The sequence below is a fragment of the Micrasema longulum genome, unplaced genomic scaffold, assembly GCF_059751315.1.
Source record: "Micrasema longulum isolate JH-2025_06_02 unplaced genomic scaffold, ASM5975131v1 h1tg000110l, whole genome shotgun sequence".
NCBI lineage: Eukaryota > Metazoa > Arthropoda > Insecta > Trichoptera > Brachycentridae > Micrasema > Micrasema longulum.
In genome coordinates, this window is record NW_028277316.1 from 150,124 (window position 1) to 173,201 (window position 23,078).

The 23,078-nt window shown below is 33.8% G+C and overlaps 1 protein-coding gene across 1 annotated transcript in view; it reads left to right on the plus strand.

The window, feature by feature from the left end:
• Positions 1-23,078, plus strand: part of LOC148284552 (thyrotropin-releasing hormone-degrading ectoenzyme-like) — a 90,676-nt gene that overhangs the window by 50,476 nt on the left and 17,122 nt on the right. The window contains exons 3-6 of the mRNA XM_088238367.1: positions 3,619-4,012; positions 7,920-8,255; positions 9,793-9,948; positions 16,530-16,841. Coding sequence (XP_088094493.1) covers positions 3,619-4,012; positions 7,920-8,255; positions 9,793-9,948; positions 16,530-16,841 — 1,198 coding nt within the window. The remainder of the gene's footprint in view (positions 1-3,618; positions 4,013-7,919; positions 8,256-9,792; positions 9,949-16,529; positions 16,842-23,078) is intronic.

Consider the following 23,078-nt stretch of genomic DNA (forward strand, 5'->3'; position numbering starts at 1 on the left):
GGAGTTGGCAGCCGATAGAGACGCATGGAGGCTCTTTGTGGATACCATACGCTCCAACTAGGGAGTGAAGATGGAATGATGATGATTAATTCAAATGAATCTCCACAAAGTTAGTTCGTCAAATATACATTTGGTTTGGGTGAATTAAACAATCAAATTTACTTTTTATTTATTTATTAAACTTTTTGTACATAATGTTAATTGTACATTGGCGGGCTTGTTGCCCAATGGCAAATTATTCCAACCAACCAATAAAATTAATGTTCTATTTTTTTATAATTCAAGTTAAAACATATTTAATAGAAAATATAGATAAAAAAAAACTAAAGATGTATAAAAATAGAAATAAAAGTATTTGTGAATAAATTACCTTAAATCAATACCATTACTCAATGGGAAAAAGGAAAAAAGAGGAAAGAGGAAAGGAGGAGAATTAAGGAAGAGAAAGGAGATGATTCTTGAGACGTGATTTAAACAGAGATACTGTAATAACATCTTTAATGGTGGATGGGAGATGATTCCACTGTCGATCGGCATGGACACTATATGAGTTAAAAAAGAAAGAGGAATCCTCTCTTTTACCCTCAACCACAATAAAGAGTCTTCGTCTAGTAGTAGTCCTTTCTGCCTATAGTAGAACATACGTATTTCTTCAATTCTTCCTATGTTGATTTATCTGGAGTAACTAGTGTCCGAAAAACAGTTTTCAAAACTTGCAATCCAGTTTCAAAATATTTATTATCAATTACAAAATATTGTAGAACGATTTATCTTTTTTTTTCATCTAACGTAGGTACTGCTTGTGTAACCTAATCTTAGTGAAATACAATACTATTATATTTGGATAGATTATTAGTAGGCAATATTTTGTGGTTTAACTCACAGAAAAAAACAATAGTTCAGGAACCTTAAAAACTGGTTAATTTGAGATGTTATCATTATATCGATCGACAAAACAGACTCCGTGGCACATTCAGTAAGACGGCCAACTGTGAAACTTGAGTCTTGGGTTTGATTCCCTTAAATTTATGACAATAATGAAAAATATATATAAATTCCTTTCAAAATTAACTTTAGGAAACTAAATAAAGTAAGCAGTGAAGTAAAATCGCTCTTAGTCCAACTGCAACATTTGAAACTACAATTTTTAATCAAAATAAGCAACGTCTATTTATTCAAAATATTTTTTTGATGAATTTTTTTGTTTGATTTACCCAATTCACATGTTTAAAAAATCTTTCACAAATAAAACCTTAGAAAGAGTATTCCAGTATGACATGTCATTGATACTAATTATCATTATGAAAACAGAGAATCGACTATCCTTTTCTTTAGAAATACTGCAGTGTAAAATTAACTTAAAATTAACACCGATACTTCACATCCCCTAGAAAAGGACCTCAAGCGTGATAGGCGAAAGCTCCAACCACTACACTACGAGGCGGACTTATCTCCACTCGATTTCTTTTTTCGGGATTTTTTACCTGAGAGTAGCCATAGAGTCAAAAGTACTAGACCAGGGTTCTGGTTCTATTTTACACACAGAACTGTATTCTATATCCGCCCGGACACGGAGATACCCATAAATGTATTTATAATTTCAAACTTAAAATATGAAATATTTAGCATTCCCAGTCAGACACTTGTTCTGGAACTAATTCGTTTCGTAAATTCATTTGAATCATGTAAGAGGGAACGAGAGTTAGGTACGATTTTGATGGCATTGGAGTGAGATGAATATATGACAAACGAACGAACTAACGAAACGGAATTTGAAGAAAAAACCTGCTGCATCATCTCAAAATACTCGGGCGCGAGAAAAATAACAGCACGTTTTTATAATTTATTACGTTTTGCGTGCAGTTTTTATTTCAATAAATCGATTTACTATAGTCTTAAGTAAAAAGAATTTTAGAATATAAAAATACTCAGTTCTCTACGGCGGCGGTTGTCCTGATTGGCGAATTGGCGAATTGGCTTCCCAGAAGTCTGGGTGCGGTTCCCGCCAGGAGGTGAAGTATTTATGTAGTAGGTGCCTTAAGTGGTTTTACAATCCTTGGACTGCCACATTAAGTGTAAGACTAATCTAACTATAATTGTACATTACAAATGATCATTTGGTGTACAAACGCAGTACCCTAAGCATCGTCAAGTGAGGATAAGTGAACGATTTTTATAATTTTAGAAGCGAAGGTTTTTAAATTCTGCAATTAAGTCATATTTTATAGTTTTAAATGCAATACCAGGGAATCTATGTAAAACTGAATTAGAAAATGAATACGGAGCGTCCTCTGGTTAGGATAGTCTCCATTTAACATCTTTCATCCTGTTCTAAGATGGAGATTTTTTTCGTGTTTTAAAGTATAAATAGTTTTATACTAATATAAGCTCGTGGTAGTGTATTTGTAGTAGTAGTGGTAGTACTCTACTTTCAAACACCTTGCTAGAATGATCCTTTCCGAAACTTCTAGTTGTAGGTTCTGCATTGCAGATGAGGAAACTCCTATACACATTCTATGTGAATGTGATGCTTTACATCATAAAAGGAGCCTCATCCTCGCGGGACCGCTGGTTAAACCTGAGGATGTTAAAGAGCTCTCCCCCTACTTTATTAATTTGATAGCCCGATACTTCACAGATATGGGCCAGAAGATAATAGAGTTATCTTCGACTGTCTATAAAGAAAAACCGATATTTGTGTACGAAAATAAGAATATTTGCCTGAGCATTTAAAGTTTATTCGTCAGTAACCTATAATTAATGTTTAGAAGAAAAAAATGTATGCATATTCTGCTTTTCATACAGAAAACATAATTTTACTTTGTAGATAAGATTTAAGATAAATGTTAACTTCCCATTGTAATAAGGACCCTAGGCATTGTTAGAGTCCCGATTACCTTCATCGAGGGGGAGATTTAGCAAAATGTAAACTCTCGAATTTCACACAGTAGCCATGCTCTTTATACTGGGTGTTCATTAAACCCAGTCACATCCGAAACCACGATGATCAGTATGAGCAAGAAGACATATTGACACATTAAATAATTTTTTTAGAACGAATAAAATTTGAAAAAATAAAATATCAAAAAAAGCAAATGGTTGCTTACTTCTGCAGGGGAGAAACGAGGAGGGAGGAGTCTGATACTGCGCCGCGCTCCCCTCACTTCTCCCCTGCAGAAGTAAGCAACCATTTGTTTTTTTTTAATTTTATTCATTCTAAAAAAATAATTTAATGTGCCAATATGTCTTCTTGCTCAAACTGATCATTGTGGTTTCAGATGTGACAGGGTTTAAAGAACATCCTGTGTACCTGGGCTTGGAGGGTGAGAACTATTCACGGGGACCCGTCACAATAGATCTTCACAGGTCGCAGTGACGTCAGGAGCTTGCGTAGCACTGACCCCCACCTTAAGAATAAAATAAGGTAGTACTCTACTACAACTCGATTTCCAATTTTTCCAGTACATGTTATTTACGACTTTTAGGAAATGGTCTGAAAATTTAAATATTTGAGTTGACAATAAGAATCTAAGTATTTATTAAAAAAAAAAAAACCAAACCTCTGGTTTTATTACTTAGTTTGATTTTGGAACCTAATTTTTTTTAATTTTGTTCCAGGTTACACCAACGGCTACCACATGCCGAACGGTTACTACAGAGTCAAGGAACGGCCGAAGCGCAAGCTGAGCGTTCCGCTGAAGATAAGCCTCATCCTGGTGGGATTGCTAGTCTTGGGCCTCATAGTCCTCATCGCCATGCATTTCTGCAAGTTCGCCGTGGCCGCAACGGATGCAGCGGATGCAGCCAAAGCCGGGAATGCATTGCCTGACGCGAACAATTTGGATGCCGTGCCGTCCTCGCCGGCTGACGCCAGTCCGTGCCCTGCAGTTGTGCCGCCCCCGCCGCTTACTAACAACTCAGGAATCGAAACCAAACAGGAAATCAAAGTGAACGATGCCGCCGATCTAGACACATTAAGGCTGCCCACGGATCTACAACCACAGGCTTATAGGTCTAGTATAGATTATATTATATAACCTATTCACTTATTCCAGACGGGCCGTACACATCCACACGACACGGTTTATTTGAGTTGGATTGATTTAAATTAAGAAGTTCAGTGGTACGGGAAACTGGACATTAAATGTTCTCTTACACACCGTAGAAACTAGAGCATTTAATTGTACGGCGAAGTTTCTGGCGTAAATGTATCAAAAAAAATATATTTATATACAAGATGTTCTTTAAACCCTGTCACATACGAAACCACGATGATCAGTATGAGCAAGAATACATACTGGCACATTAAAATAAATTTTTAGAACGAATAAAATTATAAAATATAAAATATTTAAAAAAACAAATGGTTGCTAACTTCTGCAGGAGAGAAACGGGGGGGGAGGGGGGAGGGGGGAGTCGGACACACCGTTAAACAACGCAGCCGCGCCCCCTCGCTTCTCCCCTGCAGAAGTAAGCAACCATTTGTTCTTTTCAATATTTTACTTTTACAAATGTTCTTCGTTCTAAATATTTTTTTTAATATGCCCATATGTCTTCTTGCCCATACTGACCATCGTGGTTTCGGATGTGACAGGGTTTAAAGAACACCCTGTATATTTTAATAAAAACGAACGACAATGAGCTGCGTCGCGTTCTTGACGTCCTGGACGTCCGCTGCTGACTGTTTATTGGCAGTTTATGTCAGAACTACGGGACGTGAACCTGACTTGGGAGGACGCACAGGAGCTGGAAGTCAATAAAGACGCGTGGAGGCTCTTTGTGGACACCATATGCTTCAACTAGGGAGCGGACATGGAATGATGATGATGATGATGAACTGCGGCTCAATTTCTTGCTAGTCGACTTCGGCGTTGGATAGATTTTCGGTTTCCAAGAAGCCAACTCACCAAGCAGGTTATAAATTGTAAGAACTCAAATGTTTCTTTTTCATATTAAAAAATAATCATTTTCTCATCACACGAGGAACTGTTATTGTTTGTAAAAGTTCAAAAATATATCGTTTGATACCATTAGACCATTTTTGAAAACCTACAATATAAAGCCTTTTCAAGATCGAATATAAAGGAAAATTAATATCGCATTTTTCTCTCCTCCGTTGCTGTTCTACGATCACGATTAAAGGACGTTAGAGAAATAAGGCAAAAAAAGCAACTACCTGCAAATCGAAATGCCATATATTACGCGCTTTTAACTTATCTATTATCTACTCAAGTATAAGTTATAGATTATTTAGTAACCGGAACATTTAATCAAAATCCACACAACGCGGTAAAAAATTAGGGTAGATTGATATTATTCACTCTATTAGTGGTCTTCAGTTACCCAATTACATATTTTAAGTTAATATCTATTACTATAAATGACATGTTTAAAAAAAAAGAATACGAGTAATTCGCTAAGTTTTTTAGAGGTTTGTCAGCAGGTGGGAAAGAGAGCAAATGATATGAAGTTATAAAAAATTCACCACATCACCCAGACTAATTTAGAAAAAAAAACATTTTATCTTGCAACTGGCGGGAATCAAACCCGCGACGCCAATTCACAGTTGGCCATGTTTATAATTTATGTTGTAAACCTTTGCATGGAAAATAAAATTTAAAAAACAATAATAATATTCTAACGCTTTTAGCACACTGCAGCGAAAGCGAACAGGAACGAATAAATTGCGAATTGAGAAACTTTGTCACGACGTATTTGAGTCGCACACACGACGCGGAACGAAAGCGGACCGGAATCATTCCGCCGAGCTACCACCACGAATTCGTACGTGTCGACAGATTTCCGCTGGTTCGCTCGTGTTTTCAAAATAAAATGATTTTTAAATGTTTTTGTGTTTAAAGGTAGAATTAGTCTAAGTCTAAGAGAACGATCATTTACGTGAGTTGACAACCAGTGAACGTCCCGTGAATCATTCTTCTAATTTCTAATAAAAATAAACTTGGTACCTACCTCAAAAAAATACGTAGTCTTTTTTTTGAGCTTTTAAGGTCTCTTCAGTTTGTATGCTGTTTTGTTATGTACGATTTTAACCTTAGAGTAATAATACGCCACTGGTTAATAGGCTCGCCTATACGGACAAAAACTATTCTATAATGATCAACTATGAAGTAAGCTACAGTTTACGGCAATACAACGAGTCGTGGGTACTCGGTCGAGAATTTCAGGCGCAAACCGAAACCATCCGTTACACGTTTGTTGTTAAACTAAAAACCAAACCAAAAATTTGGAACGCTTTTGTTTTATGCAATAGAGCTAAAGGGCTTCTCTTTAAGCGGAGTGAATTACTACTCAGAGGTTTTAACAATCCATATAGTTTTCCAAAAGTATGAACATTCATACAAAAATATCCATAAAATTTGCACATCAGTTTGCGTTTTTCTTTCTTAATTAAAATCATGGACCTAAACGCTTCGTTTTCATTTCACATTTTTTAATCAATATACGTATCACTTTTACTACTGGTTAATGAAGTGTCTTCTTCAGTATCAGAACTATTGCAACTAAACATGCTGTGATATTTTATGTTATAAATAATATAGTTTGTACACTAAACAGTTGTACATGACAGTACAGCGTATATACAATATAATTATTTTCTAGGGAATGTTTTTTTTTTATCAAAAACAGTTTTTATTTTAAACAAAGAAAACCTTTTAAATTGAATTATGATAAGAATATTCTACATACCGCAATGCCTTTTTCCTGGTGTTCAATACGTAAAAAAATAACTTTTAAATATTTGTGTAAGAACTTCGTAATTTCAAGTAGATTACATTTTGAATTTGGGATTTATTGAGATTTAAAATTTATATCCAATGCGTTTTGTCAAGTGTGTTAGTAATAACTTGAAATTTTCTTCTCTAACGGAAGTAATGCGCGTTCGTAATAACGTAAATGTAAATATTAAACAAATGCAAGAAAATCAGATGCGTGAAATAATTTTAAACGAAAATATTAAATACGATTGCATGACGCAAAATACGATTATGAAATCGATTCAATGATTATTTATATTTTAACGGAGAATAATATTAATACTATCCCGGAAAATTTTGGTGTATCTTTTAAAAGATTGATTGATTTGTAGAAATTATGTGATGCATGCACAACATATTGCGGCAAATTATTTCTGTACCATAAAAACATGTTTATCATGTACCTACTTACAATTATTTTGAAAATACATAAATAGACGAAACTGAAAGATCCGAGATAAATCAACATTAATTCTATCAAGTTCAATTAACTTAAAGATTCCGGTAAGAAAATTGAAATAGGCTAAATTAATCCAGTTGAATTTTAATATCTATGTAGGGACATTTGTATTAAATATTTATCTTATGGTTGTTGAAGTTATTAGCATTTGAAAAATATTAATGGATGAATTTAGAAAGATATTTTAATAATATGTGCTTAGTCCTTGCTGCGTAGGTATAGAAAGATAGGCATTTTCAATTTGGTTGTTTTGTTGATTGGTGTATTTTTATTGCTACAGCTTTTTCATTGCAGAGCGAGCCATAAGCACTTGCTATTTTCATTTTATTTGATCTACAAATAACGTAAATTAATATTTTAACTGCAGAAATATTTAAATAGGAAAAGACACACTTATTTTTCATCGATTACATGTAAACACTAACAAAATACACGTTTAAATAAAATTATTAAAGTAAAATTATTATAAAAATAAATTCATTAAAATAAAACACATCTTGAACACACTAATAAAATACTCAAATAATGTAAATCATCAAAATTTAATTACTGTAAAAATAAGTTGAACTAAAAGCTTAAAATAGTAATTAAACAAGTGAATATGGTGAATAGAAAATTATCGAACTGTTCCTGTGTGTACTCTTTCAAGTTTTTTTCAACGAATTTCTGTTTTTTTTTTCCAGTATTCACATTTTACCCAATTTCAAGAACAAGCGAACTACTTCGGGAGATGTCACCATCAGGTTCACGTGTGTTAATGAGACTTATCAAATCGTCTTGAACGCCAAGGATCTAGATGTGGATGAAAATTCTTTGGAGGTTTATTCGGAGCCAAATAAAAGTAACATTCCGATTGATGAATCAGATTACAATGAACAATCAGAGACATTTATTATTCGCTTGAAAGAAAAACTCATTTCACCAACCGAATATACTTTGTTTATGAAGTTTACCGGAGATATTCAAGATACTCCGAGAGGATTCTACAGGTCACCATTATCGGAGTCTGAAAGTGATAGGTATGAATAATCAACGATCATAACTAATTGCTTCAACTAATCATTTATTTAACCGGGTTGTGGTCCTGTGGCTAGTGTCTCCGACTCACGGACCAAAGGTCCGTGGTTCGAATCCCACTCTACCCCAACTCGATTCCCATTTTCTGATAGTGAGTTATTTACAACTCGTTGAAAACGGCCCTCAAAAAATTAAATATTTGGATAAATCTTTTTTTATTAAAAAAAATAAAAAATATTGCGTATAAAATACGAGTTTGAAGGTGGACAATTGAATTGTACCCATATACAAGGGTAAAATATATATATTTATTTTAAATCTTGAAATAGAGCACACATCGATAATTCTTATGCGTGTTAATAATATATTTAATTAATTTAAATGTTGTGTGACACGCATTTCTTAATCTTCTGTTTGAATTTTAATAATTTTTTTCCTCATAAATGTTCCCATATATTAAACGAAATATGTATTATTTACTCGTATACCATACAAACGAAAAAAATCTGTTTTATTTAAAAGTAAAATGGTATATATAGTAACGAAGTACCATTTACGATCATTGAATTTTGTGAAATCAGCAGCCTAAAAGTTTTTGTTGAATTCACTTAAAAAATACAAAATCGCATATACCCTTCTACGTGGGCATAATTCAATAATTGTTTTAATACCTACCATATTACTAACCATGTCTTGTTTAAAATAGGTATTTAAATGCGAGTGAACCACGTCGCAGAAACATATTTTGCGAATTAATTTGATGTTTTTTTGTCCAATGAAACATTTGTTCAAACTTCATGTTTGTCGTCTATGCATGTTCTCTTATGTACTTGAATATTTATTTACTCAGTGAATGCGTACACATGTTGGGATACGCTTATAAACGATTTAAGGCCAATTTTGTCATTGAATGTCATTTAAATATAGTATTTGTAATAATGTCTCATACATTAATTTTATTGACAAATTAAAATGAAAAGAAAAACGGATTCGTTAACCAAAGTTCAAATTCTTATTTTAACACAGCAGATTAGTATTTTTGCTATCGGTGAATTTAGGCGAAAAAAAAATTGTAAAGAAAAGATAAATTTGGCAATATGACATTGAAAAAATAAATAGTAAAGCACCCCTTTCGAATGGTCGTTTATTCTATTTTTTATAGTTTAATTTTAGGATTTTTGCTGTCTTGTTACACTGGTAGTTAAATAATTTCATGTTACGTTAGTTAAAAACTTAATTTTTCAATTTTTATTTTGTACACAAAATATAATGCCCCTGTTTATTTTGCGATAATATTCCATTAAACATGTCAAACACGTTTTTTCTATGAGAAATTAATGTGTCAATTAATTAAATTCAAACATATTTAGGTGCAGAAAGGGGAATGATAATGATGATAATTTGATTTTATTGGCTTGGTAAAAAAATGCGTTTTCGTTTTTAGATCATATTTAACATTACGACCATCTCTGTTTTTAAACGTGTAATCGTTAATATTATTTACATTATGAATAATTACAACGGTGTCCTTTCTTTCAGTTTTATGGTAAATACATTGTTTTCTCCAACCGAAGCTAGAAGTGTGTATCCTTGCTTCGACGAACCATCATTCAAGGCCCGTTTTACCTTTAGCATTGCTCGTCCATCCGCTTTTACAACTCTATCTAACATGAAGGTTAATCACTCTGAAAGAATGTAAGTATTACCCACAATATAAATAAATAATTCACCCTGATAAATGTACAAAAAATAACCCTAAGAGTGATGCTTCGATGTCCCCCAATTTTCCCACCTGGGACATTGTTGCAGTTTGTGAAGATAATGGAGATTAGATATTAGTCAATTTTCATTAAAAGAGTCATTGACACATTTCTGACCATGCGGTTGCAAGAGGAGATCCCAGCAGAACGCTGTTACGAGGTTTTCCTGTTATTTGAATTATTGCTTACCAAAAACACGTACGACTTTCGCTCCTAGAAATTTCTCTTTTAAAACATATTAAGTTCTCCAAAATAAAAAGCCATTTTTAGAAGTGTACAAGTTTGGGTTTTGTCTAAGGGTAAAGACCATTGCAGGAAACTGCTGCGAGACATTGCATATATTTATATATAGTACTATTAAGTGTGTTGTCCAGATGTTTATTTAAATTTATGTTTATGTAATAATTTTTATTTGTAGTATTCTTTAATAACATGCATGCTTCCACTTTCCATTATGTTGTATCCCAACTCAACACAGGGCTCTTGGCCTCATAAAGTTAGGGATACGATATTATTTTTTTGTAATATGTAGGTACCTAAAAATTAATAAATATTAATAAAAAAATTAAAAATATGTTATTTATTTTTTTGCACCACAGCAGGCCAGGAGGCTCAATTACAAGAAAAATCACATTTTATTTCTTTTGTTCTCACCGGGAATCGAACCCGGAACCTTTCGTGTATGAGTCAAGCGTCTTGTTTATCGCGGGAACAGTATCGTTTTTTCTTTTACATACATAAATGTTCTAAAATCATTTAGTTCGATTAACCGGTTTATTTTAAGGGGAATCCAGTATTGTCTATAAACATTTGGACAAACTCAAAATATTGTCCAGTATTGTCAACAAACATTTGGACAGACTTAAAATATTGTAATAAAACCAATTGGTCCATGATGAAGTTTAAAAATTGGAAAATTGTTTTCTGGGGTTGCCTAGTTTGTAAAATGATTCAATCGGATGTACGAAAATAAAGGTTTCATAAATCAACAGGTGGAAGAATTGAAGAAACGTGGATGTTCAAACATAGGCAAAATTGTGAATGTTACGCAGTGTGTTAAGTTGACTCTTAAACCAGCCAATGACAGGTCATTAGCCCTGTAAATGCCTAGACTTCCATATTTCCTTCACTGTGTTCTCCATCGCTGACGTAATTTGCTAACCATGAAAAGCATTTATAAAAATTCAAAAACATATTGAAAATGAATATAACTGAAATTTTCCGTGTTAAAACGAATGAAGAATGTAGTTCTTTGTGTAAAATAGAAACAAAAACCTGGACAAGTGTTTTCGACTGGATTGCTATTTTAAGGTAAAAATCCTGTTGAAGGAAATCGAGTAGAGATAAGTCCACCTCGTAGTTTAGTGTTGGCGCAATCGCCTACCATGCTTCAGATCTGATTTGGTTCAACGTGAAATATATTTTTTTTGGCAATTCATTGTAATATTTCACTATTCCTCGAGTCGCACTTGAAGCGTTAGACTAATCGCCTTGGTCGATAATCGATAACGGAAATACGCCGCATGATTGGTGTACCAATACAGTGCTATGTGCACCACTGGGTGCGGAAAGGGAAAATATGATGATTAATGATTATATAATTGAATGTGCTCTCCAGCATAAAATCCAAACAGCTTAGGATCAGTTTAAAATTGGAGTAATTAATAATAAATCAAAATTGATCCTAATACAGGTGAAGAAAATTGCGAGTATTTTAAACTCATTGCTTATATTATATTTCTGTAATCAGTATAATCCAAAATCCTTTTTTTCCTGGTTCTTTGTTTTCAAAACATCCACGTTTATCAAAATTATCAAAAAGTATAGGAAAAAATAGGCAAAAAGCGCAAAGAATTAAAACTTTGAATGCAAAAGTGTGCATTAAAATAATACAGTTCATCTGCAATGGTCTCATAACAAGTATTTACAAATCAATAATTAAAAACACCTTTAGATAGAAACTTAGATCCCACCTCACCATTGACATATTAATACATAGTCATGCCGTGAGCCCTCAAAAATGATGATACTTGACTCATGCCCAAACGCTTAGTCATGCCCAATGCGTATTTAGTCGTTTTTCGACCGCTAGCTAGGCGTGACAATTAGAATCGAAGCGTTAATGCCTACTTTTGTCATGAAAGCATGTAAAAACCTTTCAGATAAAAATTATAAAACGAATTGTGTAACTTTCCATTGAATTACAAAACCTAAAACAATTAACATTAAAATATAAATACAATTTTTTTCTAAACGTCAAACTACGCCTAGCGGCGTAACTGCGAAACTCTTCTTCGCTACAGGGATGCGCTGATAGAAATACGTTTTTAAAATAAAATAAACATGGGTTAATATTATCGTTTCGTCCCTAAAAATTCAGTAAAATGAAATTAATGGGTCGAAATTATAAGGAATTTAAGAAAATAATCTGATTGGGATTCACCAAAAACGAATGTTGATTGTTAACACTTTGTATCCTAAAGCCGTGTAAACACGTGATTATATAACCAGGCGTTGTGTCCCGGTCCCGTGTTTTCACGTGGTTTAACAGCTGTCTAAAAAAGTGCATTTTATTGACATTTAGTGACTTTTATTAGTACTTTTTCGCTGCTGGTAAACCACGTGAAAACACGGGACCAGCATACAAAGCACAATAAAAGGAGTGAGACCCCGTGTAATTATTATTTATACTTTTACAATGTTTGTATTTTTTTTTAAATAGAGAATAATGTTCCCTCACTGGGGTGTCCCGTGCCGAGGGAAACATTTTACAATATGTAAAACATGCCTTAAATTAGTTATTTAACAAAGTTAACATAATAACACAATAAAAACGTAATTAATCGAATTAACATTATTATCATTAACATAATAAGCAATATAAACTAAAATAATCATAAAAAAACATAACCAATTGTGCAAACATTACAATGTGGCTCTCCATAAAGGCCAATATTGGCAAACCTATCATACAAATATGACTTATTAAATTGTTTAAAATATATATGAGAAGTTTCGATTGATTTAACCCTCATCATCATCATCATCATCATCATCAGCCGTCTCTTGTCCAATGTTGAACATAGGCCTCCCCCTTTAGTCTCCATATTTCCCTATCCTGAGCCAACCGCATCCAACCACTTCCTGCAACTCGTCTTATGTCATCAGACCACCTTGTCTGAGGCCTGCCGACACTTCTTCTACCCGTTCTGGGTCGCCATTCCAGGCATTTTTTGGTCCATCTAGAGTCTGTGATTCTGGCTATATGACCAGCCCAGCTCCATTTCTGGTTGGCAGCCCTATGAACCACATCGGTGATCTTTGTTCTCGCTCTAATCCATGTATTGGTTTTTCTGTCTCTCAACGAAATACCCAGCATTCTCCTTTCCATGGCTCTCTGTGTCACTGATAATTTGTGTAAAAATTTTTTCATGAACACAAAAGTTTCACAGCCATATGTCAGTACAGGGAGAACACAAGCATCAAAAAGTTTCTTCTTTTAGTAATGTGAATACTTCGGAGATTTTAGGATAAATGAGAGTTTACCAAAGGCGGCCCATGCTAAACCTCGCCTTCTTTCTATTTTTACCTCTTGATTATCTTTGCCGAGCTTTATTTCATGTCCTAAGTATATATAACTATCAATCTTTTCAATCATTTCTCCATTTACTAAGATGTTACATGATTGGTTTGCATTACTCATTACTTTAGTTTTTGAAGCATTCATTTTCAAGCCTATTTTCAGGGATGCTGTATTAACTTCGTTTATCATGTTTTCGAGTTCTTTCTCATCTTTAGCAAATGGGACTATATCATCTGCGAATCTGAGATTGCTAATGAGTTCGCCGTTGATGTTAATACCCTTGTCGTTCCAGTCATCTAGTATCTCAGTATCTCTACAGAATCAAAAACTTTCTCAAAATCAATGAATGCTAGTTGTAGTGACATATTATATTCATTATATTTCTGGATGATATTTTTCAGGGTCTGTATATGATCGTTCGTGCTGTAAACTCTCCTAAATCCTGCCTGTTCTACCGGTTGGTATGCGTCTAGTTTATTAGAGAGTCTATTATTAATTTTTTTTGTGAACAGCTTGTACAAGTGAGATAACAAACTAATAGGTCGATAATTTTCCAACTTCCTATGGTCACTTTTTTTGTGAAGGAGAATTATCGTTGCGTTGTTCCATTCTTCTGGTATACGTTCTTCTTCCAGACATTTATTTAATAGAGTCACAACTGCTTGTTGAAGAATTTCTCCCCCACATTTTATGGTTTCGATAGCTATACCATCAGAGCCAGGGGTTTTTTTATTTTTCATCTGTCTCATGGCATGTTGGACTTCTTCCCATGTTATATCAGGAATGTCTTTTGATCGATATTTTTAATTCCAATCTTATTTTGGTTCTCACTCTCAGGTATTTGTGAGGTATAAAGTTTTTCGTAGAACTCTTTTGCTATATTTAGTGTTTCAGATCTATTTCTGCTCTCACTACCATCCTCTTTACACAACGTCGTTATTTGTTTTCTGCCAATGCTAAGTTTTTTCTGTAAAATTTTAGTTCCTCCACGGTCTTTTATAATGTCATTGACCACACTTTCCTTGTACTTTGCCACATCTTTCCTTATGTTTTTACGAACTGTTTTATTCAATATTTTATATTCTGGTGTAATCTGTTTTCCTTCACCTCGCATATCATTTCTCTTCTTAACAAGTGATTTTGTAGCGTCAGTTAATTTGTCATTTTTTGAAACTGATTTAAGAGTTATTGTTTTAACAGATTTGCTTATTGTGTCTGTTATACACCGGTTCATTTCTTCGCATGTACCTGAATAAGGAAAGGGTGACTTTTTTAGTTCTGTTGCGAAGATTGCTTGGTATTCTAGGGTCTTAGAGGAGAGTATCTCGAACACATTATTATGTTTTGGCTTTTTGATAAGTTTCAGCCTTTCCAATTTGGTATTAATAATAGCTGTGCCTCTTACCAATCTATGATCGCTATCCACTGCAAACCTATTTAGCACTGATACATCACTGACAATGTGTTTGTGAGTACAATGGATGTAGTCAATCTCATTTCTCGTCAAGTTGTTAGGACTTTTCCATGTCCATTTATTCTGGGATTTTTTGTTGAAGAATGAGTTCATTGCATAAAATTGTTTTTTTCGTAAGAAATCTACAAGAATATTTCCTCTTTCATTTCTTGTTCCCAATCCGAATTCTCCCACATTAATTTCCAAATCGGATAGTCTTTTACCTATTTTAGCATTAAAGTCCCCTATTAGGCATGTAAAGTGTGTTTGGTCGTTCTTTATACTTTGGCTCATATCATCATAGAATTCTTCTATTTCATCATCAGTGCATGAAGATGTTGGTGCATACACTTGAATAACTTTTAAACTGTACCTATTGTTTATCTTAAGTATCAGGTATACGACTCTGTCTGATATTGACTTAATACAGGTAATTCTATTTTCAATGTTTTTGTTTATTAAAAATCCTACTCCGCCAGTTGTTTCATTATTGTTGCCTCTATAGTAAAATGTGTGGCCCGATTTCAAGACGAAGCATTCCTCTCCTCTACGTTTAACTTCAGAAATACCTAAGACATGCCATTTAATCTTCGTTGGTTCTTCTTCTAGTTCAACTAATCTGTCTTCGGTTCTTAGTGTTCTGGCATTAAAAGTAGCGATGAAAAGTTTTGTTTGCGGTATCTTTTGTGGTTTAGTTGATGTTTTCATGTCCTTGTTTGTAGCCAGAGTCGTCTTATTGCAGCCTCCACTGTTCTTCTGTGTCCGAATTGCTGCCACCTTCTGCCGACTGCTGCTATAGGCAACATTAGGATGGCAACCAGAAGGGATTTGTTTGTTGTTTGTGTCTATCATTATGGGGGGTTATTTTGGACGGCCACAATTGAGTAGCTCCATACCACGCTGTCCAGACGGGTTGGTATGGGAGATTTTTCGAATCTCCTTCCTTGTGTGCTACGGGGATTTAATTCCGAGCCAATGTTACGGTTATTCCACCGATTTTCGGTTGTCAGAGCCTCGTCAGTTATCTAGCAGGGGGGACCACTGACATCGGACATTTGGGTTGACCAGGTGTTCTTTCGCCAACGCCCTTTCCCCCCTGATTTAACCTGATTAGATTATTACCAGATTTAACCCCGTATTTTTATAATTATAACACTTTTAAGAAACCCTTCACAAAGCATGAAATTTCACAAAAATTCGCCGGGCATAGGGTAAATTCTATGTGTATTTGGCCGGTGCTCAAAGTGTTAACGTTAAGATACAAACTTTTATATGTACCAAAAATTAGTATCTTTATATTTTTGGTGGCATATGAATGCTCGTTGAATGCAGCCCTGGTCTAAATAATCAGTACTTAGTAACTATGGGTACGTTTTCGTGTCACTACTTTTTAAATTTTTTTACTATCCCTTATGTCAATGCACCTCTGCCTTATATTTTATGTATTATTTCATTTTGACTTACTGATTTTTTTTTTCAGATCGAATTTGACTGATTTTTACTGGGATCACTTTGACGAGACACCTCCAATGTCAACGTATTTTACCGCCTTCATGATATCCCAGTATCGCCCTCTGAACACCATCCAATCCCATACCAACGTCTCGTTTACGAGTTACTCCATGTCGAAAGACATCTCCCATATGACTTACATCCTGAGGCTCGCAGCAGACATAGTCCAGAATATGGAAACAACCTTCAAAATAAAATATCCTCTTCCCAAACTTGACATTGTTGCTATACCTGACCAGATGTTTGACGCTATGGAAAATTGGGGACTCATCATTTTCAGGTAAAAGCTTTGAAATATTTCTTAAATGGTTTGATAACCCCCTGGGAGGTAAAATCCAGTAGTTTTGACAATCCCACAAACATGTGAACGTATTAAAAACATGATCAAACCAACTGAAGGATAACAATTGTAAGGTGAGGTTTTCAGATGTTGTCTAGTAGATGAAATAATTTGGATAAATCTCACCAACCCAATAAAGGTTTCGGCTCTTTAATTTCACAAAAATCAACATCGAAAGCCCCCTTCCACGTACCTGGATCCATTCTAGAGTTCCTGCGGCCTCCTTTCAGATTCGCAAAATGAACGGTTGTTAATTACTTAAACAAAATGCATTATTTGATTATAAAAGATTGGCGTTATTTAAAATGAACTTTTCCGCACCTCGGTAAATGAATAAAGTAAATTTGTCTGTCACTATCAATCTAATTTTCCCAATTTTGACGGTGATAGGGTACGATAGCTCATTAGCTTGTTAGTGGACCGGGTTGTAAAAAAAACAGCAAATGGAAGATATGAAGGAATATCCTGTAAATGCCTACTTTTCCGCATTCTTTTATAATTCTTCCATTTCAATTGAGTTACTATTATTATGTTATTTATGCATATTTAGATACTTTGTTTTTAATTGTGATTTATTTTAATCCGATTCCCAGCGTAATTGCATTTGTTTATTAAATATTTTTTCTTATATAAACAAATGAGTATTTCAATATTGCATAGTGTAAAACACTTATAAAATGTAAAACATTTTTGCGCATTGGGTAACATGCGTAACGTTTAAACCTATTTAACGTATTTTCGGCGTGAATTCGATTTCTAGATAAATAAATACGTTTTTACATTTTTCGTAAGTCTCTCGAAAAGAGGAAAGTAGTGAAAGCTACTAATTATTTTAGTTTTAAATTCTCGTATTCAAATATTTAAAACTGGCCCTTTAAAAAACATGTAATAAAATTTGGATACACAATTTATATAGGTAGGTACTGAATAATTAATTCGATTGATAATTAACTTAGTCACAGAGGTAATAAAACTTATGTCTATTTTCTATATTATTGTTTTAAACAAATGCTAATATTATAATGTATTCAGAAATTAAATTCCCTAGTTAACCAAGTCTTTCTTGTCTACTTTTAACCCTTTACTCCGTGAATAGCTGGCTAATTAAACATATTTATTTTATTCATTTATTTATTTTATTGGGGAAACAATCAGTATGTACACAAATATTAACAATTTCTTTGTAAATTAGAGTAGGACACTAATGCACACACCAAAAAAAAAATTACACTTCTTCTTCTTCTTCTAGTGCCTTGCCGGGTCCCCCCGGCGTTGGCGATCACTACAGCGAAAGCATATGTATTTGTCCTGCGCTAATTTAATACAATAATTTGAATCATGTTAAATATAACAAATGTAAAAGAAACGAAATGAAAAAATATGTATTTTATAATAAAGTTAACTATCTGTTTCTCTCAAAATTTCCATGATTTTTTACCTAAATTTACATACATTGTCACAAAAAATCGTCGGTAAGTCTGTTGTTATATTCTAGGCGTTGTAGATTGTTTCAAATAGTTTGTTGACGCGTTTTCTGTGTAAAACAGAAGATTTTGTCTTGTCGGTCTAGATGGCACACGGAATGGAAGTCTTTCAAGTAGGTCAGGAGAATCAATTTTATTATTTATTAATTTGAATAAAAATAACTGGTCTAACTTTAATATTCGATTTTTAAGAGAGTTTATTCCATGGTACTGCATACTTTCAGCATGGTTAGAGAAGTTAATGTTGAACCGGTAGTCGACCTGCATATTTTTTTTGTTTAAATATTATTAGTTAAATATCATACCAATTATTTAAATTCCATATTGTTTTTATATTTCATTTTGCTTCGATTTTTTATAAATATTTTTGCAGGGCTGTTTTCTTAACATTTTTATTTTTTTTATAATTAATAATTTAAATTTTTAATTTTATTCATTTAACTTTTAATAAATTAATAAAATACGGAACTTTAAAAAATAATGCCCTCACTGGGGTAACCCGTGACAAAGACAAAAACCTCGTCAGGATTATGGTTCTATTTCACGCACAGAACAGTATTTAGTCAAGCACAGGTCATAAGCCCTGTCTAGACTTCCATATTTTCTTTTGGAAAATGTTTTTTTTCCCTCTTAATTGCAATGAATTTCAATCTTAATTACCTCCTAGGCTTTATGGAGCGTAATCCAGCCTTGTATTCAAACATTTGGACATACTTAAAATATGTTTAATATATTTGTCTTTAAATATTTTCAAACCGTGTCCGGAGGAATCAAGAATACAGCTCCGTGTGTGAACTAAAACCATAATCCTTACAAGCGTTTTTGTCTTGGAACAAGTACGGGTAGCGAGGATATTGTTTTTAAAGTTTCCGGTTTTATAATTTTTTTAATGCATTAAAAAACGTATTTTTAAATATAAAACGACTCAAAAAGCAACGCGTTAAAAATATTAAAACCAAACGAAATAAAAACCACATTGGTAATTTTTAGACCAGGAGATCAGAATCGCTGGTCTAAAAACATGTGGGTTTGTAATAGTATATCCGTTAAATGTTGCAAACATTTAGTTATTTATAGAGTTGTTTGTTGATTTTAGAGCAGTAAGAGTGTTCGTTTCTAATTTATTGTGACAAGTATATTTTTAATTAATTGAAGTTAATGTAAAACAAGTGAAACATTAAATAACACATCTAAAATACTTTTTGACAAAAGTTTGGGTTTTTCCATTGCGTAGTAATTGTAAAAGGCAATAAAATCATGTGTATGCGTGACACATCAATATTATTTTATCTCGTTTTTCTGTAAAAAAAAAAAAAACTATCTCAGAACAGGTTATATATCCTAGTGAGATAGTTAGCAACCTTACTTTTAATTTATAGTATGTACCTTTTTACTTTATGATTTGTTTTCCTTATTGTAAGAATAAAGCTGTAGGTACACCACTAAAAAAATAAACACCGATTTTGTCCGCACTGAATCTGAATTTAATCTTACACTTTTTACATTTCCGAACTTGTGAAAAATGTGATTGTTTTGCATTTAAATCTCAAAAATGAGATATTTGCGCTTAGTTTTACGCTCACAGCGCGGTGTATTAGATGTCTATTGATTTAGTTTGAGTGTTGACAAAATCGACGCTAATTATAATTTAGTACAACTCTATTTTTACAATAATACGAGGAATAGTATTTATTTATTTATGCTTTATTAAGTTCGTTCATAACATTTTAAGAACTAATATAAACTTTTAATAATATTACAATGTTTTTATCAAATTTATCAATAACTTATTTTTTCAAATTATTTTTTTAAATTTCGATTGCCTTTTTTTCTTCAGGTAACTCAAAGTACAGCTTCAATCCCTTATACAATGAGATTCTGTTTTTCTCCTCATTGGTAATCTTATCTTTTTTTTACCCCTTGTTTCATATGTATGACATTTTTGGATAAATTTTATTATTGCTTTTATTTTATTCACCTCCTTAATTATTTTATTTATAAAAATTGCTACAATATATTTAATTTGTTGCTTTACTGTGAGCAAGCCAATTTCTTTGTGCATTATTTTTACATTAGAATAGATATTTCTTTTGAGTATAATCCTCATCGCCTTATTTTGAAGAACTTGAATATTTTTAATTTTTCCTTCATTACATAAAAAAATAAGGTACATTTTTTTATAGTATGGTATAAAATAATGTAAATAAGGTACATTATTTTTTGAAATGGTTGCTAGATAACTAACTAGAGGTTATGTTGTGAGATATCTAGCAATTACTACTTAGTTTTTTTGTAGTATGTATTTAATTATGAATATTTTTTCTCAAGTATTAACTTAAACACATTTAAAGTACAAACATCATTAAAAATATTAATCTCATAATTTATGAATAGTTTGTTTTCTATTTATTTTCTCCCACGCGTCATCGGCCATTGAGTAACATTTTTGTTGAATGTATTATTACAAGTTACAAACAAACAACAAACAAACCGCCACGCCGTTTCCCCGTATGGGTAGGCAGAGAGGATAGAACGCCACATCACTCTACATGCATACATCTTCTCATGCATAAGCGCCGATTATTCTGACTTTAAACATGTCCATTCTTAAGTTGGATTTGGTCATGCCATGTCTTTTTCGGTCTTTCTCTATTTCTGCATCCATCAACATTCGTATTGTAAATATTTTTAGCCGTTCTTTCACTCTCCATGTGCAAACCAACGCAGAGCTCCTTTCTTGATTTGTCGATAATGCTTACCTCCGCCTGGCATAATATACGGATCTCAACATTTGTGCATCTATTGTATATGGTTTTACCAAACATTTGCCTGAGAGATCACATTTCGACAGGATTCAACCTTTCATTCCTGTTTTTCCAAGTCCATACTTCGCTCCCATACATCATAGTCGGAACCAGGACTCCATTGTCAAGTGTTATTTTTTATTATACTACGCATAGCGCCTTTAAGGTGATTTTAACGATAATAGCACCACTATATTAATCATCATAATATGTTCTGTTTACTGTAAGATGATGTGAATAGATAAGTAATTAATATAAGTGTAAATATTAGTTTATATACTAATGAGGAACTTGTGATTTTTTTTGTTCTTGAGCGCGGTAAAAATTAACCCATTAGATTGTACGTAAAGTTACTTAAAAATGCATTTAAAAAAAAAAAAAAAACGATGTAGGTACTCTGAACGACGTCTCTAGTTCATATGTGAGTCGAGGTCCTGTAAAAATACCAAGACCAAAGTTAAACACTGCGAGACGACTTGACCTTCCTTGGGAGGGTCCGATGTCTTGCAGGGCACCCGCGGGTTTAAACTGTGCAACTCGGTTATAAGCTTAGACTATACCCTGTTTGCGTAATCTACAGGGTCTTTCAATAGGGAATTCCTAACTTTGACAGATAATAGCGGCCATATTGTTGAAGTGATATCTGTCAAATTGGCTGTCATTTATTCAGTCTATTTTGCCAAATCACCATGGATGGATATAGCGTTCAACAACAAGTGCAAATGATAAAATTATTTTATCAAAATGGGTGTTCTTTTCGGGCAACGTTCCGCGCGCTTCGCCCATTTTACGGTCGCCATAGGCGTCCTACCGAGAGGACTGTTCGCAGTGCGGTGGATAAATTTGAGTCCACTGGTTCAGTAATCAATTCAGTAAACAACATAACCAACATCTGTACGTCAACGAAACGCAAGATCTGCCAAAAACATCACCGCTGTCCGTAAGAGTGTGCTGGAGAATCCGAAGCAGTCAATTTCACGTGGATCACAAGAACTCGGCCTTTCGTAGACCACAACTTGGCGAATTCTGCGTCGTGACTTGGGCCTGCTCCCGTACAAAATTTAACTGACCCAGGAACTGAAGGTAAACGACCATAGACAGCGACGTGTGTTCACTGAATGGGCTCTGGAGCAATTGGAAACTGACCCTAATTTTCATCTAAAAATCATCCATAGCGATGAGGCCCATTTCTGGATGAATGGGTGCGTCAACATACAAAATTGACTGATTTGGGACCAGACCAATCTACATGAAATCTAAGAGCGTAAAAAGTCACTGTTTGGTGTAGATTTTGAGCTGGCGGCATCATCGTCGTTTGAGAACAACGTTGGCTAGGCCATCACTGTTCACGGCGAGCACTATGGGTTGATAATTACCAACTTGTTTTGGCCTGAATTGGATGATATGGACACCAACAATATGTGGTTTTAACAGGACAGCACAACGCGCCATACAGTTCAGGCCACATTGGACATTCTGCACGAGCGATTTGAGGGCATGGTCATCTCACGTGGAGATAATGTGAACTAGCCACCGAGATCGTGCGATTTGACGTCGTTAGACTTTTTCTTGTGGGGTTTTCTTAAGTCGCGGGTCTATGAGAATAAGCCACAAACCACAGCGGCCCTCAAGCCAACATAACCCATGCCGTCAGCCACATTCAGCCTGATTTATGCGCCAGAGTGATGGGAAATTTGACATTTCGGATGCGCGCCACCCAGAGAAGCCGCGGCGGACATTTGAACGATGTTATATTCCATACATAATGGCATAGATAGACCTTTCAAACGAATAAAACATTTCGATGATATCTAACACACACTTTCTTTTATTTCAATTTAAAGATAGGAAGCGCTTAATGAAAGACCCTATATAAGTGTGAAAGCACT